Below are 22,535 nucleotides of genomic sequence, written 5' to 3'. Positions count from 1 at the left end.
CTAGAATTTCTAATCATATCCTATTTAGTCACTAGAAATCCAAACGACTAAACGCAGCCTAAAAAATTTAGAATTAAATTGGCAAAACTTTATAAGATTTAAGACAAAATTAACAAAATTAAGATATTTAGGACTAAATTGGCAAATCATCAAAAAGTTTAGGACTAAATTGGTAAAATTAAAAGGTTTAGGACTGAACCGACCACCCTGTAATCGATTTAGAATTTTTTGGAACAATTTTCCTGAAAACATTAAAAAAAAAAAAAACAGTTATTATCATGGCTTCTTTGTGGTTGCTGAAAGATAGGGCACTGGCCCAGCAAAGCTGTCTCACTGAGATTTTTTGGCGTTTTTCATTTTGTGCTTCGTGATTGGTCAGGTATACAGATTTTTTTTTTTTTTTTTGGGTCTAATGTTAAATGTACAGATGACATGATGGAAAAGCACCCAAAAACTTCTCAAAATGGACAAAAACAGCCACCACATGACGCAAACTGCAATGCCAGAGGCTCTCAAATTTCTTCAATGAAACTTTGATGTCATCAACAATAATTTTTTTTTCTACTATAGTGTAACCATTGAGATTTGTTTTGTTCGATGAGGTTCTAGATTCACTTTAATTTTTTCATGTTGGTCCTTCTATCAAATGTGTAGATACAATTAATAATGTGACTATAAAACTGCAACATCGTAACCACTTCAGAATTGACGTGAGTACTTGATAATATAGATTAGATTTAGGGAAAAAAAAAGCATATTAACATTAAAGGGTGCGCATTTTTCCGGAAAACTTCGTTGTTATCCCTTTTTCCTTGGTCGCGTTAGTGGCAATGATTATTTAGTTACCGCTCTTGGCGCAATAACAACTGATCGGGCTCTTTCACTTCTTAATTCAGGCAATGAGCTTGCCTTGCCAAAGAAGATGTTTTTTTTTTATAATCCGATAAAACCTAAAAAATGATGGCTTGAATCACTTACAAAAAATGGATGAAAGAAAAATATTTTTATCGTCCACGAAATTGTTTAGACATAAATTCTTATTCATAATAAAAATGCTATGTATTGGCTAATTATTTCAAGTGATACAAGCGATCAATTTTTGAAAAGTATTTTTTAAATTATTCAATTTTCGTGACACAAACGCAACCTAAAAAAAAAAAAGAAAAGAAAAACGGAGAGATTTGGAAGAGAGTTTAGGGATGATAGCACCGCGTTGACGAAGCACAGCTAGTCACACTCGCGCACAAACACAACTAGAGATAGGGTCAACAATTTTTAACATGACCCGTCTACACAATTCTTACTTGGTGCATGTTGAGATTGAGCTTAATCACGATAGTGATATTTGATAGAATTTTTCGGACTTTGGGCCACCTAATATAAGCTTTACCCTAACCCGGCCCGACGCACTCAAATATTCCCTAATGGAGGATGTTACCACATCCTCTTTGTTCAAAATGCACAAGGATGTGCCCATCACATTGGGCATACAAGTCAGGAAAGGATAGGTGAGAAGTGCTCGCAAAAGTATTCGCACGCAACATGTGGGATCGGTCGACATGTGTAGCGAGTCCGTTTTCTTAAGATTTCTTTGACAGAATTGAGGTCGGGTTCCGGAGAGATCCTCCACCGGAAAAGGGTTTTTTGATCCTAGAAAAAATTTGCAAGCAAGCAAGATTTGAGGGGCATATTCCGTTGTGATAACATGGTTGTGAAATGGTGATGAGCGTGCACTTCCTCATCGCAACCTTGAAGGACAGAACATGGCATGTTCTGGAAAGTGGAAGCGGCCTTGTTTCTGCACACTCTTCACGTTAGTCATGACTAATTGAATGATCCACAGAAAAGTTTGAGTCGATTTCGCCCGACAGTTTGTAAGAAAATTTATCCAAACATGAAAATGCTGTAGCTTTTCGAGGCCTATTATCTTCCTGAGCCTAATTCCCTAAAAATTTCATAATTTTAAGTCCAATTCTAATTTTGATTCGTACTTGTTTTGTCTAAAAACAAACCTTGGCTTTTAAGTCCAGCCCAAATCTGTCCCGACCTTTTCTTTGTTTAAAAACAACCCCAACTTTAGGTGTGATGTCAAATCTACCATGAACATTAACTCGAGTCCCAAATTCGCTCCCATTAACAATTTGTCCAAAAATCGTTGTTAGTCGTCCCTAATTTTTCTAATTTTCTTATCGAAGAACAATTTCCTTCCGGAGATAATTTTCTCCATCGTCTTGCTAATGTGGATTGTGTTACCAACATTAAAATATCAACATCGAACAACTAATGGCGATTTTTGAAAAGAGAGTTAACGGAGGCAAATTTAAAATAAGATCGAAATTTTATGATTTTTTTAGACAAAAAAAAAAGTTTGCAATAGACTTGGAACTAAACCTATAGTTAGGAGTTTCTTTAGACGAAAAAAAAAAAAAGTATTGGGCAGAATTGGGACTAGACCCATAGTTCATAATTTTTTTTAGATAAAAAAAAAAGTTCGAGATAAAATTGGGAGTGAACTTAAAGTTTTAAATTTTTTTTTTTTTAGAGGAGTAGGCCATCTTCCGGTGCAAATATTTTTCATGCAATAAAAACGGTGACCCGAGAAAGTGCATGAGAAACTAGTCGCGAGGAAGGAGACACTAGCCTGTCGACCACGACAAAGCTGACCCCCGCGTTGCGATGTGACCGCACGTGGGGAGGTCACTTCGAATGCTGATGTGGAGCACCCGCATCATATGACGTGGACCAATGGAAGTATGACACGTGGCACAATCGTCCTCCTCAAAACTCTGTCGCACGTGCCACGGCATGTCCCCATAGGCCCCTAAAGGCACGCTCGGGGCCGATCGGCGTCGGTGAGCGTGCGAGGCGTGTGGGCCCCTTTCCCGACCTCGGTTTGGTTCGAAAATTCCTACAGGCTCGTCTTTACCTCACAAAAATTTCCAGAACGGTTTATATTGATGTTTACTTTTTAGAACAATTAAATAAGTTTTACGTACATTTAAAAAATTGTAAAAATCTTTACTAAATGTGTAAACTGCATTATTAATTATTTTCATTATGGCTCTGTACTCAGCACAATCACGTTAATCATGGTTAGGATTAGTTTAATCAAATGAATACGTTTGATTAGTGTACTCTCTTTTTGCCCTTTTGGCTTGTATTCTAGATCTTGCTTTGTTGAAGTATTTGTGACATATCCTACATGCATCGGATGTGGTTCTACTTCTGGAACCATCACAAATATTACCACCATTTTAAAGGATATATTAAGTTTGATCTAGATTTTGACCAAGGTTTGACTAAGGTTTGACCAAGTTTTAAATGTTATAAATGGCTTATTCCTTTTGACATACATATTGCCACCAGAATTCGGAAATAAATTCTTGATCCTTCAAGGCCAACAGCCCATTTTTGAGAGGGTTGGGAAATCTGTGGATATTGCATTATGGTAAATGGTGATTTTTGAAAGTTTCAAGTCGCCCAACTAACGGCTGGTTCGTAGATCTGAGTCTCAGGCACCGGCAGGGATCAAAACCTCAGGTTCGTGATATTAGGCTCATTCGAAAAGTCTCAACATCATTATTTGAACGTCTTGTGCTGACACCCTATTTTTGCTAAATATAATCTTTCCAAATTGAAAAAAAAAAAAAAAATCTTAAAGAAGAAGAAGAAGAAGAAGAAGAAGAAGAAAGGCGAGTTCATCAAGCCAGTCAATAGATCGAGTTGGAACCACATTCATTAAGAAGCTTAAGCTAATGAATTATGATCTAATTATTATTATATATCAATTACTCTACACCGCACCAATTATCCGATTTGAGATTTCTTTGACATAAATCACACGTGCATCCTAATAATATCCTTCTCCCATGTACTCAATGTTAGGTCTGTTCCTTCTTAATTCGGGTTTCCTTCTACATCAAGATATCTCAAGTTTGAATCTCCTTCTACATTTGCGTGTCATTTCCGGAAAATCGACCTATGTGAATTTTTTACGTAATTTTTAATTCGATGTGGATTTTTTAAAAAATAAACAAATGTGCCATGTGCATTTTGATGGTTATATAAATGCTACTTTCAATTTTTATTTTTATTTTTATTTTATTTTTCTTTTTTTTTTCAATGTAGACGGGGGTCACCGGCAACCTCCACCGACCGTAGGTGAGACGGCCTTTTCCGGATTGCATGAGGTCGCGATGACCTCACCCGGACCCTTCGCGGCCCGAGCGGCCACGAGCGAGGCCTTTTGCGGCCGGCGAGGATCGCCGGGGACTCTTGGTAGCTAGAAAATAAACAATTCAAAAATTTTGAAAAAATTGAATAAATTACGAAAATTGGCCACGTCAGATTTTTTGTGGTCCAACTCGCATTTTCGGCAAGGTAATTGCCAATGGCATTTAAGTGATTGATTTTTCTAATTTTGTAATTCTTAAATGAGTGAGAAAAAGTGATGGCCCTCAAGTGAGACCGTATGAAAGTTATGGCACTTTGCTGTTTTTGTCTCGGCATCTTTTGCTTAACGATATGGCTGATAGCTCTTCTTTACGAGCTAGAGATGTGACTTTAGACATTATATCTTGCTTCCCTATGTTTATGTATTTCTTTGATTTACCGAAGAAGAATGGACTTTCGTGACAAGTTTTAGGACTTGATTGCATTTTTTGAAAGTTTTATGATTCAATTGCACTTTCATGATAAGATTTAGGATTTCTTGCATTATCCGAAAAAAGAACAAAGAGGTCATTTTAGATCTCCCTCACTTTCACTCTACTAGTTGGGGTTGATTAGAGCTTGTGAGGCATTTAGAGAAGGAGAGTTAGTACAAACATCGAGCAATTCTCTGTGAAGAAAGAGAGGAGAAATTCTGTTTGGAGGTTTCTAAGGGTAAGTGTCGAGTAGGGCTTATAAGATATCGGGGTTTTATCTGGGATGAGTTATCATTATTCTTTTATGCTTATAAGAATTATTTGGGTATTGGAGCAACGGTGGTGCTTTTTCCACTCCCTCTTTTACTAATACACTCTATTTCACGGCGTTTTCATCGCTTTATCCCTTTACGCGTCCCACATTGTTGGCATCGAATGCGGTGCTCCTCCTTTTATTTGGTGTCTTCTTCGTAGCTACTTCTCTGTGTTTTCTTGCGTGCATCCAATACATGAGACTTCGGACATCCCATCATCCAATGCACCCAATTTTAGTTTAAGTATAGCCCAAGAGTCAAGAGAGACGACTGGCTAGGAGGAGGCTTGGATATAACAAGGCCGATGCAGACCACCCCTCCTCTGCTGGCACCTCCATCTCCATAGCCGGGCTTGAAGCCCACCTTCATCTCCAGCACAATGAGCTGACCATTCACAGTGGTCGGCGAGGATCGTGGAGAGAGGGCTCGCTGCAGGGTCGGAAATGTGGAAGTCAAGAAGGTGGAAAAATAGTGGCAGTGGCAGTGGCAGTGGCGGGGCCAGACCTGAAAAGGAGAGTTCCTGGGAAGGAAGCTGGCGGATGGCAATGGTTCGTTGATTGATTGGAGGTGGTGATGCTCCAGCTGGTGCGATGCAAGCGGATTTGTCTCTTCTTTTTCTAGGCCGTCGTTGTTTACCGTTGTCCCTATCGTTGCCTTGAGAATGGCCATAAAGGGGCCTCAGCTAAGCCACAAAGAGGAGAAGGAGGAGTGGGGCTCGCAAGGAAAGAAAAAGGAAGAAACCTAATAAAAGGACAGACACAACATTTGAACCTTCGGATGCGAAAAATGTGGTACCCACAAAGGATATAATGGTCAAAATATTATAAAATGGAGTGTATTAGAAAAAGGGAGTGTAAAAAACGCGGCCCTTAGAGACATACTTAATTTTGTCTCGTTTGTTGTTAACACTTGTGTAAAAAAGACAACCTTACCTAAGTGGAATTCCTACTAAAGAATTCGATTTGCCCTAATTTGAAAACCCTAGTTGATTTCCTCTAATACCTTTAAATTTTAATGATAATCTTTTAGTTCCTTTTTTTTTTTATTGAAAGTTAATATTTGCATGTTTAATTTGTGGAGAAAATTACCAAAACAGTCCTAAACTTATTATAATTGTATCAATTCAGCCAGAAATCTATTTTTTTCAATAAAATCCTAAACCTTTTGTGTTTGTACCAATTCAGTCCATCCACTCAATTTTAGTTGAAAATGATTGACATGGACACAATCATCCTACATAGCGTGATCGGAGTCGATATGGATAATTTTTAGTAATATTTATATATATTTTTAAAGTATATATTTATGTATTTATTTCCTTTTTTTCTTTTTTTATCTTTTCATTGTCTTTCTGTTTTTCTTCCCTTCCTTCTCCCTCCAGCCGGTCACCAAGTCGTTGGATCTTAGTAAATGGCTAGAGGCGATAGCTAACGAGGTCAATTCACCGGCATTTGGTGAAGCTCACCCCTCCGGCTATTAGCGAGGTCAAACTTGCTAAGTCTGCATCTATGTCGCCGATTTCCTATCAAAATTAATAAAATGAATTGAATTGACACAAATACAAAAAAAAAAAAATAGTTTAGAATTGAATTGACACATCGATAATTTTCCCTAATTTGTGTCACGGGTCCCATCATGCATACTTAGGTTGGCAAAGTTAACATTCTGATATTCTTGGTAAGAAGAAGAAATATATATTGTGGCATACAAATATACATTTTGAGTACTTATATCAATATGAATCCATTGAAAAATCTATAGTTAAATAGAAGAAGTGACCCTGAATATTTATTAGGGTCAATTTGAAATTAAAACAAAAATGTAGATTTTTATGATATTCTTGTTTATATAATTTTTGTGGAATTTTAAAAATGGAAACGATGAAAATTGAAGTGAAAATATGTGGAAAATTTAACATTTTTGTGAGAATGAAAAAGAAGGAAAATCATAAATTACACAAAAACCCCCTAAAAATTTGGAATTTGCCCTTGAACTTTTAACTATTGCACAATACCCCCTAAATTTTGATAACTAAGGAAATCTCTTTTTTTTTTTCTTTAATTGCTGTTCAAATGAAAAGTATCGAAAATGTGAATGTTTTTTTTTAACTAAAACACTATAATAAGTAACAAAAATTATAATAACTACATTGGAAATAAAAAAAAATGTTAAAATTTAATAAACATAGCCACTAAATTAAACTAAATAAGATGAACACAGATTAAATAAAATAGAAAAAGATCACAATAACAAAAAGGTCAAATTACAAAACTTGGGTTACTCATTATGTATCCACAAAAGGTTAAATTAATAAGACAATTGACTGAATAACAACAGTATTTGAAAACATTATGAAAGGGAAATATGTCATCAAAGTGATTAGCCATTTAAGGTGATTTTCTTGTGAATATTTTTTGAATGATCAATACGCTTTTACTAATTAACCTTTGTTATCATTCTATCTTTATGTTATTAAATTCTTTTTTCTTTACATTGAACGTTAATATTTGCATGTTTAATTAGTGGGAAAATTACCAAAGCAGTTTAAAATTTATTACAATTGTGTCGATTTAGCTATAATTTTTTTTTAATAGAGTTATAAACCTTTTGTATTTGTGCCAATTTAGTCCGTCCACTCAATTTTAGTTGGAAATGGTTGACATGGATGCCGGTTATCCTACATGGCATTACCAGAGCTAATATGGCAATTTTTAGTAATATTTGTATATATATTTATGTATTTATTTTCTTTTGCCTTTTTTGTCATTTCTTTCTCATTCTTTTTTTTTTCTCTTCCTTCTTCCTCCGGCCAGTCACCAAGTCGTCGAATCTCGGTGATTGGCTAGAGGCGAGAGACGGCGAGGTCGACTCACTTGCCTTTGGCAAAGCTAGCCCCTTCGGCCACTAGCAAGGTCAAGCCTTACCAATCAAAATTGGCCTAATGAACTAAATTGATGCAAATATAAAAAAAAAAATTAGGATTCAATTGGCCCAAAAAAAAAAGAGTTTAGAATTGAATTGACACAATTATAATATGTTTGGTACTTTTTTGATAATTTTTCCCTAATTTGTATCATGGATCCCATCATGCATACGTAGGGAGAAGTGTCAAAAAAGTCCTAAACCTATTACATTAGTGCCAATTCAGTCCTAAACCTTTTTTGGGTGCCAATTCAGTCCTAAACCTTTTTTTGGTGCCAATTCAGTCCTAAACCTTTTACATTGGTGCCAATTAAAGTTCTAAACCTTTTATTGGTGCTAATTTAGTCCTAAACCTTCTGTATTATTACCGATTCAGTTCTAAATCTTTTATATTTATACCAATTGAGTAATTCGACCAATTTTGACAGAGAAATCGCTGACGTGGATATCGATTGTCCTACATGACACGACTAGCACTAACTTGGACATTTTTTAATATAATTTTAATATTTAAATAATTTTTTAAGTATTTTTTTGTTTAAAATATCAAAAAAAATATTAAAAAAAATCCATGTTAGCATCAATTGTGCCACGTAGGATAATTAATGTCCATGCCAGTGATTTTCAATTAAAATTGGCCGAATTGACTTAATTGACATAAATACAAAATTTTTAGGACTAAATTGGCACTATTGTAAAAGGTTTATGATTGAATTGACACTAATAAAAAGGTTTAGGACTTAAATGGCACAAATAAAAAAATTTTAGGACTGAATTGATACCAAAAAAATATTTAGGACCCACCGATCGGTGGCTGAGTTGGTTTGAGTTCGGTTCCTTTCACGAGAGGTCCCGGGTTCAAAACTCCTCGGCGCCGGTGTCTTAAGTGGGGGGTCGTGGTGGTGGGCTCCTACGCTAGCCCCTCCCGAGGACTAGTTGTGCTCCCTCGCCGGCTGCGTGGAACCTCGGTCATAAAAAAAAAAAAATATATATATATATATAGGACTGAATTGGCATTAATGCAATAAGTTGAGGACTTTTTTGACACTTTTCCCTGCATACTTGGGTTGGCAGAGTCAACATTCTGATATTCTAGGTAAGAAGAAGAAACATATATTGTGGTATACAAATATACATTTTGAGTACTTATATCAATATGAATCCTTTGAAAATACGATAGTTAAACAGAGTTTACGGCCCTAAATATTTGTTAGGGTCAATTTGAAATCTAAACAAAAATGTTGAGTTTTATGATATTCTTGTGTATATTACCTTTTGGAAATTATAAAAATGGAAATGATGAAAATTGAAGTGAAAATATACGAAAGATTTAACATTTTTTGTGAGAATGAAAAAGAAGGAAAATCTTAAATTTACGCAAAATCTCCCTAAAATTTTGGAATTTGCCCTTGAACTTTTAAATATTGCAAAATATCCCCTAAATTTTGATAAATTAAGGAAATCTCTTTTTATCTTTAATTGCTGCAAAAATGAAAAATATAGAAAATTTGAATTTTTTAACTAAAATACTATAATAGGTAAGAAAATATTAATAACTACATTGGAAATAAAAAAAATGTTAAAATTTAATAATCATAGCCACTAAATTAAACTAAATAAGATGAACGCAGATTAAATAAAATAGAAAAAGATCACAATAACGAAAGGGTTAAATTACAAAAATTGGGTTACTCATTATGTACACTCCAAGGGTAAATTAATAAGATAATTGACTGAATAACAACAATATTTGAAAATATTATGAAAGGGAAATATGTCATCAAAGTGATTAGCCAATTAAGGTGATTTTCTTGTGAATATTTTTTGAATGATCAATACATTTTTACTAATTAACCTTTGTTATCATTCTATCTTTCTGTTATTGAAACCTTTTTTCTTTATTTTTTCCCCCTTTCTATTCAACTGTGTTTCTTGCTCTTAGAGTGTCCTATCAGTTCTATCAATATTTTCATCAATTTTTAACAATTTTCGTTAGCTTATTTTTGTTTATTTTTAAAAAATTTTCCATAACTAAAATACTGTAATAGGTAAGAAAATATTAATAACTACATTGGAAATAAAAAAAATATTAAAATTTAATAATCATAGCCACTACATTAAACTAAATAAGATGAACACAGATTAAATAAAATAGAAAACGATCACAATAACGAAAGGGTTAAATTACAAAAATTGGGTTACTCATTATGTACACTCAAAGGGTAAATTAATAAGATAAGTGACTGAATAACAACAATATTTGAAAATATTATGAAAGGGAAATATGTCATCAAAGTGATTAGCCAATTAAGGTGATTTTCTTGTGAATATTTTTTGAATGATCAATACATTTTTACTAATTAACCTTTGTTATCATTCTATCTTTCTGTTATTGAAACCTTTTTTCTATATTTTTTCCCCCTTTCTATTCAACTGTGTTTCTTGCTCTTAGAATGTCCTATCAGTTCTATCAATATTTTCATCAATTTTTAACAATTTTCATTAGCTTATTTTTGTTTGTTTTTTAAAAAGGTTTCCTGAAATTGCCACGTGTAAGAATTTGAAGTCTAAGGAGAAATGTGTAAATTTCTTCAACGACTCCGCTTCGGCGCTTCGTAACCAGCGTCAATTGTCTCGAATAAATTCACGCGGTTTGTCTCGAAGAACAAAGGGAAAGCGACTTCTTAACCTCTTTGTCCTCGGCTCGTCCCGGATTCAACAAAAGCCATCCTCTCTCGCTCTCGAGATCTTGATAATCCTTACCGTCGCTGAAAATGGCGAAGATCGACGAGAAGAACTGCCCTAGTCTCGAGGAATCGAGCCCTCTCTTGGAGAAGGAGGTCGCGGACGATGCGAAGAAGCCCAGCCAGGTGACCGACGCCGCCGCCGCGCCACCTCCAGCTGCGAACGGTCCGGTTCTGGTCCCCGTCAGCGGCGGATTCCGCTGGACCGCTGATGGCTTGCCGCTGGCTCACGGCAGCGTGATGGGCGAGCCGATGGAGCGGAATCAGTGGAACTCGAGCCTCTTCGCTTGCCTCGGCCGCAACGACGAGTTCTGCAGCAGCGATCTCGAAGTTTGTGAGTCTCTCGAGATTCCTGAGTAGGGATTTTGGTGTGATTGCTGCCTTTTGGCGGTGTATTTTTGCGGTATCTGTGGATGAATTTGGTCATTGACTTGTTGGTTTGGTGCTGGATTAGTCGTGCTTTCTAATCGATTTTATTGCTGAAATTAGATTGAATTAGCTTTGGCGGTGGGATTTTGTCTAGTTGGTGCGATTTATTGCTGAAATTAGATCGAATTGGCTTTACTATCTGGGAGATCCTTGGCTAGTAATTAAAAAGCGGTCTTAAGGGCCTTTGAGTAACAGTATCGGCAGCTGCTGCATCTGTTGCGCACCACGGTGGCTGTACTCATTTAATTCACCACAGTAGCCTCTACAGCCATTACTTGATGGTTTCGTAACAGCCTGTAACGTCGTAGCGCCCGTTATCAACGAAGATGCAGAGAATATTGAGACTTTTCAGGGCATTCCACCTTGGATTCTCTCTTTAAGTGGCCAGTCTTGCTCAAACAAACTTAAGATTGAAGAGAAAACAAGTGTACGGAGCTCTCAAAGTCTCTGATTTCAGATGTGAGTACTTGTATTCCTCAAACTGGGTGGACACTCTCTTAAAATGCATATTGAAGTGAAAATCATAAAGGATTTGCGGGTTTTGGATCTTGATCGGTCTTGGTCTGCTTTTGAAAGATTTGTGGGTTTTGGTCTGATCGATGGGATACATCTCTGTTTTCTTAGCTGTGTTCTCTCCATTAGGAGCAACAAAAGAGAGTGGAGAGAGAAGCGGCGGGACTTATGAATTTTCTATATCTACTTTAATTAAGCTTATTCTAGTAGAAATTTATATTTGTGTTTAACTATATGTTATATAGTTAGAATTTTGCAGTTTTTTAATAAAAAAATCAATTTTTATTTTTCATCCATGATATGCAAGTGTCACAAAATTCACACCACAATGCCTTCAACCCCTCACATGATGTCTGTCACACCCCACTTCCACAACGTCCATGCTATAATTCCTTGCCTTTGCATGCGAATTATTTTTGTTGATTTAATGAGTACCTATTAAGGGACATGATGCATTGTAGGTCATGTACAATCTTTAGACGAGAGAGGGTTTTACTATTTTTTTTTTTTCCTTTTGTGGGCCAGTTTTTAGTCGTGTTTAATGGAGGTTCTGAACTTCTGAAATTGTAATCTTCTTGTTGTGATAGATTTCGTGGATGACTCTAGGAAACTAAAGTGGGAGGGAAGAAATTTTACTATCTTTTAAAGAAATCACATTTTATTATGTTAGGTTTGAAATTTTCGGTGTTTAAGTGGTGGAGACTATGCTTGCTGAAAATTTTATTGAATGTACTATATTTGCTGATTTCTAGATCAGAAGATATAACTGCTTTCAAAGAAAGCACAGATGGGGTTATCCAGTTGAATATGTTAGCAAGGGATTCCCCAGGCGAACTGTGTTAATTATTTAGATATTGCTACCAGCTTTAATTTATTTTTGTTATATTGAAGGTCATTCTACTTGTATTCCTTTTCTAGAGGCTTTTGATATTATGGATCCTTTTTATCATATTCTCTCTCTATCATGACGTGACTAGGTCTTCTTGGAAGCGTTGCTCCGTGTGTGCTTTATGGAACTAATGTTGAGAGACTTGGAAGCACTACTGGGACTTTTGCGACTCACTGCTTGTCTTATGCTGGCCTTTATCTGATTGGAAACGCCTTCTATGGTCTCAACTGCATTGCACCCATGTTTTCATTTCTTAGCCGCACTGGTATTCGTCGCAAGTTTAATCTAGAGGCAAGTAATTCTTTTACCTGTCTATTCTTCCCTGGCACTTTCTCCTATTATCATGAGATAAGTTTGTTGACTGAGTAAACCACTAGTCGCACATTCTGGTGAAGCTACTGGTATTACGTCTGCCCTTTTGGAAGGCAACTGTGCCAACGTCTCATTTTTTTTTTCCTCCAAGGATTGATGCTTTTTATTTTTTATTTTTAACTGCGGAAGTAATGTTGGATTCATGAGGTACTCACAACGTAGTTTAGTTGAATCAGGAAATCTCAAGGTTATGATGTGAATTGACACGTCACTTCATGTTTGGTTAAAGTAGTCAATCTCAACAGATTAGCCTGATGAGTGCCCATGATTTGTGAAAATACAATTGATCCTGCTATGACTCTTAGGGTTAGCAATGGGTGGGCAGGGCTTGGGCCCTGTACTGCGCCTGACATATGCCTTCCGTCCTCCCCTTGCATGTGCAAATACATCCAGTATTTGGCCGAATTTATCACTCCAACCCCATTTAAAGAAGACTTATATTTCTGTTCATTTTATACAATAGCGGCTAGTAGGTAGATTAAGGGAGGATCTGCGAATATCATCATCAATAGAAATTATAGTCATCATGAGGATCTAACAGATTATCGTCTTCATGAGGGTCTACCCTTTCTCTGGACCATCTTGTGAGTTAATCATGCAATCTGTCCTGATGCTGGCCCAACAGGTTCGTTAGCATCCGTCTCTTCACCACCCTTGCAATTGCGAATGAATTATGCAATCGGCTGTGATCCTCGTGCGACAAATTGTTTAGCCCCAATTTATCCCACTTGGGATGGGCAATGCTGGTTCCTCTTAAGCTCTTTGCCCCCTCATTGGCCAATTAATTTCTTCTTAAATTTTTTTGCTTGAACTTTCTTGCCTTATTCTACATGATTGCTGTCCTGTAAATATGACTAGAATAGGCATTTTGGGAAACAAAATTAAATTTGTGTAGTGTTTAATAGAATCGATTTACTTTATATGATTTAGGTGTTTGTTTAATCTTCAACAGTAAAAATTAATATCCTCAAATAAATTTGCATTTATTTTGAAGAGCTGGGACGACAAAAATTGTAAAAATATGCCTTAGTTATTCCCTGAAAATCAGCTTTCACTTATTCAACTGTATGTATTTCTAAAAGGTCACAAGACGCTCCATTGGAGCTTCCATGACTTTCCGAAAGTTGAACCAGTTTTCTTGAAGAACTAGGCAACAACTTAGGATGTTTGCTTACTTCTAAGTATGTCTTAATTGAGAAACAATAAAATCATTTAACTTGTTTTTTAGTTTGTATAAATGTCTTGTCATAAAAGACGATGTTAGGTTACGCTTACTGTGAAGTGTTTATTTTACATCATTTTCATTAAACAATGTTATTCAAGTCTTACAACTAGTTGTACTTATTAATTTTTTATTGCCTCATGATATTTTTTCCCTGGATGGCATTATACTCTTGGTCCATTTTCTTCACTTGATTTCTAGCAATAAGAATAAGCAAATCCAATATAGTGAAATGAACTTAATTGTCTTAAACATGGATTATCATGTGGAAAAAATTATCGACCACCCAAAGCAGAATGTTAATATTTAAATATGAAAGAGTGCTATTAGTGTATAATAATTATTCCATATTTATATAATTAGTGGACAAAAATAAAAGGGACAAAATTCAACGGATTTGTACAGATGTGTGAAGTTTAGTGCAATGCATATTGAAACTTAGATGAACTTTGGTAAATGTACAAATCTATCATTTACAAGACCATCTTTGAGTTAAAAAATTGGCACCTCTGAGACTGGATTTTCTGAGTAATCTTGAGGAAATGTTCAAGGAATCACGACCGATTTCTTTACGAAGAAGAAGAAGAAAATGCATATTGTGTTTTTAATAGAAGAGACTTGCCATTTTGTGGTGTTGAAATTTCCCTCCATTAATCTGAAATTGCAGGTAAACAGAGTTTCTTTTCTGATTATGGACAAATATAATTAATTAATCATTTACTTTCAAGATAATAGGTTATGTTGATTTTTGTTTTTGAAGTACCTGATTTTATCTTTAACCACCATCCCAACAGTGTTTTCATATCAAAAACTGTTTCTTATCTTTTAAAAAAAAAAATCATTTGAAGTATCCCGTTTTGTATGTCAGATTAAAGTAGAAATGTTTGTTATGTAATATGTTGCCGAGAGACACTTTTTATCCATGTGACGCTTACATAATTATAGCATTTTACATATGCATTTCTTACTGCTGCTCATACATCTGAAGAGGACCTGGGATGACTATAGTGGTATGGCAACAATTATCTTCTATGCTAAGCATATTGAATATGTGAAGAGGTTATAAAGTGATGGTCAAGACCTATATACTGTTGTATCATAGGGTTTTTCTTTGTGCAAGAGCCTAATGTGGAGATTTTAAAACAGTTAAAGGACTTCCTGGGATCAGTTACTTGGTCTGGTTTATTGAAAATGAAACTGAGATATTAGATATTTAAATAAAAGGGGATGAGTGCCTAATGTGTATTTACTGAAATAAGTGTAAATGGGTAATTTAGGTTTACGCAGGAATACAATTCAAATCTAATAACTAGTGTAACCAGAGTCACTACAACATGTTTTGTGGGGAATGGTTTGGTTTACGAGAGTAATTTGGGTCAGTTTTTTAGGAAGGAAGAAAGTTTACGAAAGTTTTTTGCTGGGTTTTGTTCATCATTCGAACAATACAGAATGAATCTGATGGATTGCTGCTCCAAATATGATTGGCTTGAGGTCAAGGTAGCAAGAGCAGATCGCCTTGTAATCCGGAAATAGATTTAACTTTTGGATGCGGCTTTATGAGGTCTATACATAGGAGATTGGTTTACTTGAGAGCTCTTCCTTGTCTCATAGTGAACTGTACAGAATCAAGAGACGACTGACTATATGCTTCGTGGGTGTTTGCTACCTAAACAGGGTAGCTGTGAGGCACTTCACAGGTCATGTGGATGCTGTGGAAGTTGTGTGGAGGACGAGGTGCAGCGAGAGCGGTGTGAATCGGGGTGCGATATGCTAACTCATGTCTTATGCCACCCCTGCGCTCTTTGCCAGGAGGGACGTGAGCTCCGTCGTAGGCTTCCTCATCCCGGATTCAATGCACATCCAGTCTTGGTGATGATTCCCCCAGGCGAGCAGTCTATGGCTCGTGGAGCTTAAGTGTTCTACATCTATGTGAAAACCAGCCTGTCTATGCGCAAACTGTACGTGTGGTTTCTTCAGTTGTGGACTTATCCGACCTCCTATTGTACTAAAGAAATGGTGATGAAATGTAATGCTTGGTCTTAACCAGCTATAAATAAATGCTCTGTATATCATGTATTGCATTTATATGGTAATACCTCTCTGTTACACAGTTGAGGTTATTCACTTTATCGTAGCTTCTGCTTTGCTTCTCTCAAGGTGGAAATTTTTAGGCGTGCTTGCTTACTGCTGTGGATGTTGGACTGCCCAAAAATGACACTGACGACTTTGAAGATGAACGAGGAAGTTCATTGAAATTCCCTAAACCTGATCACGGAATGCAATCGAGCCACGAAACATTTCTTTTGATAATAAAGTCAAGTCCTTTCAAATGAATTAGATCAGTACTACTAGCTTATGTTAAAAAATGCCTAAACGGTATGTATCAAATTGTACACTTCAATAAAGGTTTGAGACATAGTAAGTGCTCGAAATTTTATTATTCCTGTTGAAACGTATAGGATGGATTATATTTGTTTCAGATTGCACCAATTGAAAAAAATTGAAAGGTGATTGCATTCTATATGTAATATTCAACTCTTTTTTGGTGTATATTTTTTAAGATCAATCATGAGTGGGGTTCTTTCTATGGTATAACCTAGTCTAAGAGTAGTATAAGAGTCTCTCTTTTTAAGTGATAGATCACCGTAAGATTGCAAGGAAAAAGTTCAATTAAGGGCCCGAAGTACTTTTATTTTCTCAAAAGCCTAAAATAGATCTTATTTCAAATGAGGGCTTAAAGTCTAAAAAGCACCAACACTTTACGAGAGCCTTCGTGTAGTGTCCGACACTCGATACTCGCGCCAATGCGATTGATACGTGATTATTGCTTCAAACACGCCAGCAACACGCGAGTCTAATATCTCAACAAGCCATTTTGACATGTACATGATTGATTTTAATTTTAATAAATTAGGGATCAAAATGTAAATTTATCAAAATTTATATACTTAAGTCTTATACTCAACCACACTAAAATTAACGTACCTAGCCAGCAAAAAAAAAAAAAAAAAAAATCTAATCATGAATCCTAAAAAATGAAGAAGAAGAAACTTATCACCGATATTTTCATATATACATGATAATTTATCATGTATATATAAAAATATACATTTAACATACGACGTGTTCTAATGTGTCAAAATTTTTTGTTTTTTTTATAATGACGTGTGACATCCCGAATTTCGATTCATTTTCGAAGCGGTGAATAAATGAAATGTCTCATTGATGTATTTCAGTTAAATTTCACTCAGATTTGATCACTTTTGAGAAGACTAACCAATAGGGAATGGCTAGTTAGGAAAATCAAGTACGTGGACCTAAGAACTTGATCCTATATTGACTCTTTGGCCATAAGGATTGTCGAGGGAATATTTTGGACCATTATAAGCCGATCCTAGAGAGGTCAAGGGACGATTTGTGAATACCCTACGATTGGACCACGGGTGATTCTGTTTGACCATGTATAGATTCCGAAAGTCCCTAAATCATTTTCTAATGATCGTGTCCATCGGGACTAGTGATTGACCCTCGCAATTACATGACAACCAAGGTCGCCATGGCTCGAGTAACTCTCAAACGTGATAATAATCACGGGTCGATACACGTAACTCCTAAAAACCGTCTGTTAGTTCGAGATACATTGAAGTTGCAATTGGGCGATATTAACCATGAATCGGATTTCGGAATTGGACGTTGGACTTTCAAGAATTCCAATAGCAATGTTTTGGAAGTCGCCTCATCCGGAGTATGGGTATTTTGCGGTTCACCCCAAAGTGTTAAGAAAAGTGAAATTTAGACTGGAAATAGGAAAAGACCCATTTACCCTTAGGAAATGCCCATCTCTCTATTTTGGTCAAAGGGCATTTTGATCTTTTAACCCCCCTAGTGGCTGAATTATTAATGGGCTAGGTGTCCACTTGTGCAGCAAAATTACCAAAGTGCCCTTCTTGTGTTTTAAGAGAGATAATTGAGTGAATTATTGGTGAGCCCCACAAGTCCTTGTCTCATCATTTCAAGACCAATAATTCTAGTAAATATCTCACCCCAAAAATATCCTAACCTATTCTATCTACTCATTCTCTTCATCTTCTTCATTCTTGGACAAACTTTCTCTCACGTTTATCTCTCTCCCTCATTCGGTCGAACCACCACCAAACTACCGCCGCCACCACCGAACCACCCTCTAGCCACCACCAGCTACGCCGTGAACCGCCAACCACCACCGGAGCACCAGCTGCCACCGTTGAACCGCCCGTTGTCGCGGAAACCGCCGTGGAGCCGAATGCCGCCGAGGAGCTATCGTCGGTGCCGCCACTTGGATCTCGAATTTTTCAGCTTTTTAACCATAGGTTTTAGCTAGAATTCAAGGTAAGCAAGTTTCTAAACCTTGATTAGGTTGTTAGGTTGCTAATGGTGTTAGATTGGAGAGTTTTGGTTGGAAATTTCTTGGGTTGTGATCTTGGATGCTTAACCGAATTTTTGTGGTATGATGAGATCGTGTGGCTTTGATTTCATGAGTTCATCAAGTGCTTGATCGTGTGGCTGTGATTGATTATTGCTTTATGATGATTCAATCGTGTGGTTCCGATTGATCGTTGTTTTAATGTGATTGAATCGTGTGGTCTCGATTGATCGTTGCTTTAATGTGATTTAATCGTGTGGTCCCAATTGATTGTTGCTTTATGATGATTTAGTCATGTGGTCCCGATTGGTTGATTGTTTTAGTGTGATTTAATTGGGTGATTCCGATTGATCGTTGCTTTAGTATGAGTTAATCGTGTGGTCCCGATCGGATATTGCTTCAATATGATTAAATCGTGTAATCTCGATTGAGTGATTGGGAAGTTTAGGAAGATCGCATGGTTCCGATCCGTTAATCGAGAGGATTAGGAAGATCGTGTGGTTCCGATTTGTTAATCGGGAAAATATAGTGAGATCGTGTGGTATCGATCCGTTAATCGGGAAATTTAGCAAGATCGTGTGGTTTAGATTGGTTGATCGGAAGGTTTGATGTGATCATGTGGTTTCGATCGAGTGCTCGAGTGAATATTATCGATATATGGTCATTTCTAAGGAGAATCAAGTGTGATTGTGGAAGTTATACCCCGAGGCGTTATTATGCGAGGTATTATGTATATGAGACCATATTATACCCCGAGGCGTTATTACGCGGAATTTGTGTATATAAGATCATATTATCCCTTGAGGCATTATTATGTGGGGTTTTGTATTTATCCCGATGCATTAAACGCGGGATACTAAACCGAGGCATTATTACGTGAGTTATACGACCTAAAGTATTATGACGCCGGTCCGGACTCTTATAGTGGCCTGAGGCGTTATTACGCGGGTATGTCCTTATATTGTAACCTAATGTGTATTACGTGGGCTTTTGATTAACTTTGCCTTATTAAAGGCGCGGTGAGTTGGAGGAATGATATGCTCTTATTTCTTGCATTATGTTGTGTACTTTTGGTTGAGTTGGGATTTGTTTGAGAACTGTTTGCTTAAGATGTATCCGGAGGCACTATCGCTCTAACCTAGGTTTAGGAACTTTCTTATCGAGATTTATTCTCATCTCATCGTGGGTTACCTTTTCAGATCCTAAACCTTGAAGTATGTCGCCTAAGCGTTTCGATATCCCTAAGGACATTGACACGTCCGTAGATGAATTTCCCGTGAGACAAGGTACCTTGTATATTAGGTATGGGAGTACAATTTGGATCGATGAAGGAATGGACAATTTGACACACCATCTTTTTGAGTCGTGGTATGTTCGGTAAGATAGTGAAACTTCTAGTCCTCTAAAACCCGACCGAGTTCCTAGGGATGAGATCCCGACTTGGTGTTATCCTGGACCTGTCGAGGACGAAGGTAGTACCCCCGCCACCGAGTCGAAGAATACCCCACCTAAGTCTCCGACCGTTGAGGAGGAAGAAAAGGAGGAGGAGGAGATAGAGGTTGTCGAGATCTCCGAATCCAATTTAGACGATGAAGATATGATGGATGCCGAAGATTCAGTTGTTCATTCCCCGTACGAGCCGGAGGAAGAGGATGAGCTAGGGACGTCTTCGGATGATAGTGGAAATGGGGCTTAGGCTAGTCGTCCCTTCTGACTTTTGGGGGTACTTTCTTAAAAGAGAAGTTAGGCTTCGACCACTTGATTTCTTTGGTTACAAGTGGTCTTAGGCTTGTTGTACGATTAGCCTCTGGAGCCTTGGGTTTAGCTGTTGTAAAGGATATGTGAATATGTATATAAGCTTTCTTTTATTGTCCCAAAGCATCGTATGTTAATTGTTTTATATGGAGATTTGTTTTCGCTTCCGCATGTGCTTATCATTCGTGTTTAGTTCGAAATTTTGTTGGCCATTAGTTCCAGGGAAAACTGTACTTAAGTGTGGCCGGATGGGATGTTGGCGTGCTCGTAGGGTTCGGGATATGACATGACATATCAGCATGTCATGTCGTGTCGTGTCGCGTTGTGTCGCGTGTCACATATCGGTGCTACTTAGTTCGAAGTGCTCTCATTGTTTCAACGAAAGGTCTAACCAAAAGCATTTCGTTATTAGCTTTTTTATTTTTTATTTTTTTTCTTTTTTTCCCATTCCTTTTGGCTGGTGGCCAGCCAGCAAAGAGGGTCGCCGACCACGGGCGAGGCCGAGTCCTAGCCGGATCTGGGTGAGGGTCACCGAGCCCTCGCCGGACCGGGTAAGGGTCATCGGGTCCTCGCTGATCGCAACAAAGGAAAAAAAAAAACAAATGGGAAAAGAAAAAGGGAACAAAAATATAAAAAGTAAATTGAGCGAAATACCCTTAGTCAGATACTTCTTTGAGACAATGAGGACATTTTAGGTTCTTATTTGAAACAAGGTCTGTTAGACCCCTTTTTGAGAAAATGAAGGTACTTAATGTCCTTATTTGAGAATTTTCCAAATTGCCAGAATGATAAAAATAGCACAGGAGAGGGTATAAATATTTTGTACTTTTATGATAAGTGCAACAAGTTCTTATGGTGTTATCATTAGACGGGTTGAAGAATTTGAGAGATCCAAGTACAACGTCATTCAATCGATAGTTACTCCAATGATAACATTGAGACATGTTAGAGATATCAAGACTCATCTATCAAATTAATTTATTAAACATATTATGGACGCCAGAAGTGATTATTTGAGCTAGTGGGTTCAATTAAGCACCTATAAGAACCAGGCATATTACTAAGTGAAAAAAAATCTAACACACGAATTTTAGCATTCCTCGAATTATTACAAAGTGATTGAGGAATAATATGGCTTGGACAGCATTACACTATTTTGAAACTTTCCTTGTACAACTCCCTACGAGTTGGACACGATCACTGTGCACATCTATGATGATAGAGAAGCAACGCCTGGGATGATGATCAGGGATGGAAGTGGCACGGGTTTGAGACGGCTAAAATCCTAAAATGAGATTCGACCAAAAAACAAATCCTGAAATGAGGACCTAGGCTTAAGTGTGGTTATAACTGAAAATGTTATATTTTCAACTGATTTTATATGTGGGTCCGCAAAATTATATAGTAATATTGAGATTTTAAACAAAGTAAGAATAGTTTTTTTTTTTTTTGGGGCCAAAAGGAAAGTAAGAATAGTTTGTTAAACAATCCTTTGAGTTCAAATTTCGAGCTTAACCATCAATTAAACCAAGAAAACGTCAAAAAGTCTAGTGGGGTCGAATGATTGTGTTCGTTTGCTAAATACAATCTGGATTATAAAGAAGGCGAGGACAATTTAGTAATACATATCGAGTTAGGACATCAGGTTTCACGTCCATAAGATCTCAAACTCGTCCCAACCCTTAATTGTGTCTAGCAAATCAACACCAACGTCCCTCGACTTGAGCGCTTCGACAAATCGTGTTCCCCATTCTTCCCACCGTAGGATCATCCTGATAACGATGCTACATAAGCTGAAGGGAGTACATATGTCGGAAGTCCTAAATTTTATAGGTGCAATGGAACTAGAAATCTAAATTTCCAATTTGTTTAATCATATCCTACACGTTTTTTCAAAAGGGCTTCATTTTCCGTAATTTCTGGTTAAAAAAAAAAAAACAAAAAACAAATCCTCCAACCATATCTTTGATTCTAAAATTACAAATATGGATATTACCGGCTTTTGTTAATAGTTAAGCTTACATGTTGGTGATGGTCATTACTTGTAACCCAACAAAAAGAGAGGTGGTTGGAGGAAATTTTCTCCAATTAGGGATGGAGAAATAAATACGACACTTTCTGAAATGGTGCAATCAAATTCTTTTAATGAACAACATTGTCGTGTTATGCATGCGGCACTCGAACATTGCGTACGCTTAACATCCTTAAATTGCACTTTTCTCTATAAGTTTAGAACTTAATTGCATAATTAATCTGCTCTCATTCGTGAAGCAAAAAGGCAGGCTTTGCCCCCAGCTACCACTTCATTGGGCTAACAAAAAGTGCTA

General features: G+C 36.8%; 1 protein-coding gene across 1 annotated transcript; it reads left to right on the top strand.

The window, feature by feature from the left end:
- Window positions 1-10,563: 10,563 nt before the first annotated feature.
- On the top strand, window positions 10,564-16,185 carry LOC115735197 (cell number regulator 8-like). Its single transcript, XM_048271937.1, has 3 exons — window positions 10,564-10,960; window positions 12,546-12,748; window positions 15,726-16,185. Exons 1-3 carry the CDS (start codon window positions 10,657-10,659, stop codon window positions 15,963-15,965), a joined length of 747 nt encoding a protein of 248 aa, XP_048127894.1. The 5' UTR covers window positions 10,564-10,656; the 3' UTR covers window positions 15,966-16,185.
- The last annotated feature ends 6,350 nt before the right edge of the window (window positions 16,186-22,535 follow it).

Source organism: Rhodamnia argentea, chromosome 10 (assembly GCF_020921035.1).
Source record: "Rhodamnia argentea isolate NSW1041297 chromosome 10, ASM2092103v1, whole genome shotgun sequence".
Lineage (NCBI taxonomy): Eukaryota > Viridiplantae > Streptophyta > Magnoliopsida > Myrtales > Myrtaceae > Rhodamnia > Rhodamnia argentea.
This window is presented reverse-complemented; position numbering and strand designations above follow the sequence as displayed.

What these genes read in the sequence shown, in the direction of transcription:
- LOC115735197 (XM_048271937.1), top strand. Translation starts at nt 10,657, where the DNA reads ATGGCGAAGATCGACGAGAAGAACTGCCCTAGTCTCGAGGAATCGAGC. An exon ending in CAGCAGCGATCTCGAAGTTT is followed by an intron (nt 10,961 to 12,545) that starts GTGAGTCTCTCG and finishes TGACGTGACTAG; the next exon opens with GTCTTCTTGGAAGCGTTGCT. An exon ending in GTCGCAAGTTTAATCTAGAG is followed by an intron (nt 12,749 to 15,725) that starts GCAAGTAATTCT and finishes CTACCTAAACAG; the next exon opens with GGTAGCTGTGAGGCACTTCA.